We start from the raw sequence: 1152 nt of genomic DNA on the forward strand, positions 1-1152 counted from the left end.
TCCCATCCGGATCCATTCCAGTCCGTCCGGATCCATCCAGATCCATCCAGTCCATCCGGATCCATCCCAGTCCATCCGGATCCATCCGGATCCATCTATCCGGATCCATCCATCCGGTTCCATCCGGATCCATCCCAGTCCATCCCAGTCCATCCGGATCCATCCCAGTCCATCCGGATCCATCCCAGATCCATCCGGATCGATCCATCTGGTTCCATCCCAGTCCATCCGGATCCTTCCCAGTCCATCCCGACCCATCCGGTTCCATCCGGATCCATCCCAGTCCATCCGGATCCATCCGGATCCATCCCAGTCCATCCGGATCCATCCGGATCCATCCCAGTCCATCCGGATCCATCCGGATCCATCCGGATCCATCCGGATCCATCCCAGTCCATCCGGATCCATCCCAGTCCATCCGGATCCATCCGGTCCATCCGGATCCATCCGGATCCATCCGTTCCATCCGGATCCATCCGGTTCCATCCGGTTCCATCCGGATCCATCCCAGTCCATCCGGTTCCATCCGGATCCATCCCAGTCCATCCGGTTCCATCCGGATCCATCCGGATCCATCCCAGTCCATCCGGTTCCATCCGGATCCATCCGGATCCATCCCAGTCCATCCGGTTCCATCCGGATCCATCCGGTTCCATCCGGTTCCATCCGGTTCCATCCGGATCCATCCGTCCATCCATCCATCCCAGTCCATCCGGATCCATCCCAGTCCATCCCAGTCCATCCTTTTCCATCCGGATCCATCCGGTTCCATCCCAGTCCATCCATCGATCCATCCGGTTCCATCCCAGTCCATCCCGATCCATCCGGTTCCATCCGGATCCATCCGGTTCCATCCGGTTCCATCCCATCCGGATTCCATCCCAGTCCATCCGGTTCCATCCGGATCCATCCGGATCCATCCCAGTCCATCCGGTTCCATCCATCCGGTTCCATCCATCCATCCCATCCCAGTCCGTCCATCCGGATCCATCCAGTCCATCCGGATCCATCCAGTCCATCCGGATCCATCCCAGTCCATCCGGATCCATCCGGTTCCATCCGGATCCATCCGGTTCCATCCGGATCCATCCGGTTCCATCCGAGTCCATCCGGATCCATCCGATCCGGATCCCATCCCAGTCCATCCGGATC

General features: G+C 59.2%; 1 protein-coding gene across 1 annotated transcript; it reads right to left on the reverse strand.

The window, feature by feature from the left end:
• Positions 1-556: 556 nt before the first annotated feature.
• LOC121400560 (protein RNA-directed DNA methylation 3-like) lies at positions 557-880 on the reverse strand (the record flags this gene model as incomplete). The annotated part of the gene is made up of 1 exon (XM_041583900.1): positions 557-880. A coding segment is annotated over exon 1 (324 nt), but the record flags the coding sequence as incomplete, so codon positions are not given.
• Between the last annotated feature and the right edge of the window lie 272 nt (positions 881-1152).

This window comes from Xenopus laevis, chromosome 1L (assembly GCF_017654675.1).
Source record: "Xenopus laevis strain J_2021 chromosome 1L, Xenopus_laevis_v10.1, whole genome shotgun sequence".
Taxonomy (NCBI): domain Eukaryota; kingdom Metazoa; phylum Chordata; class Amphibia; order Anura; family Pipidae; genus Xenopus; species Xenopus laevis.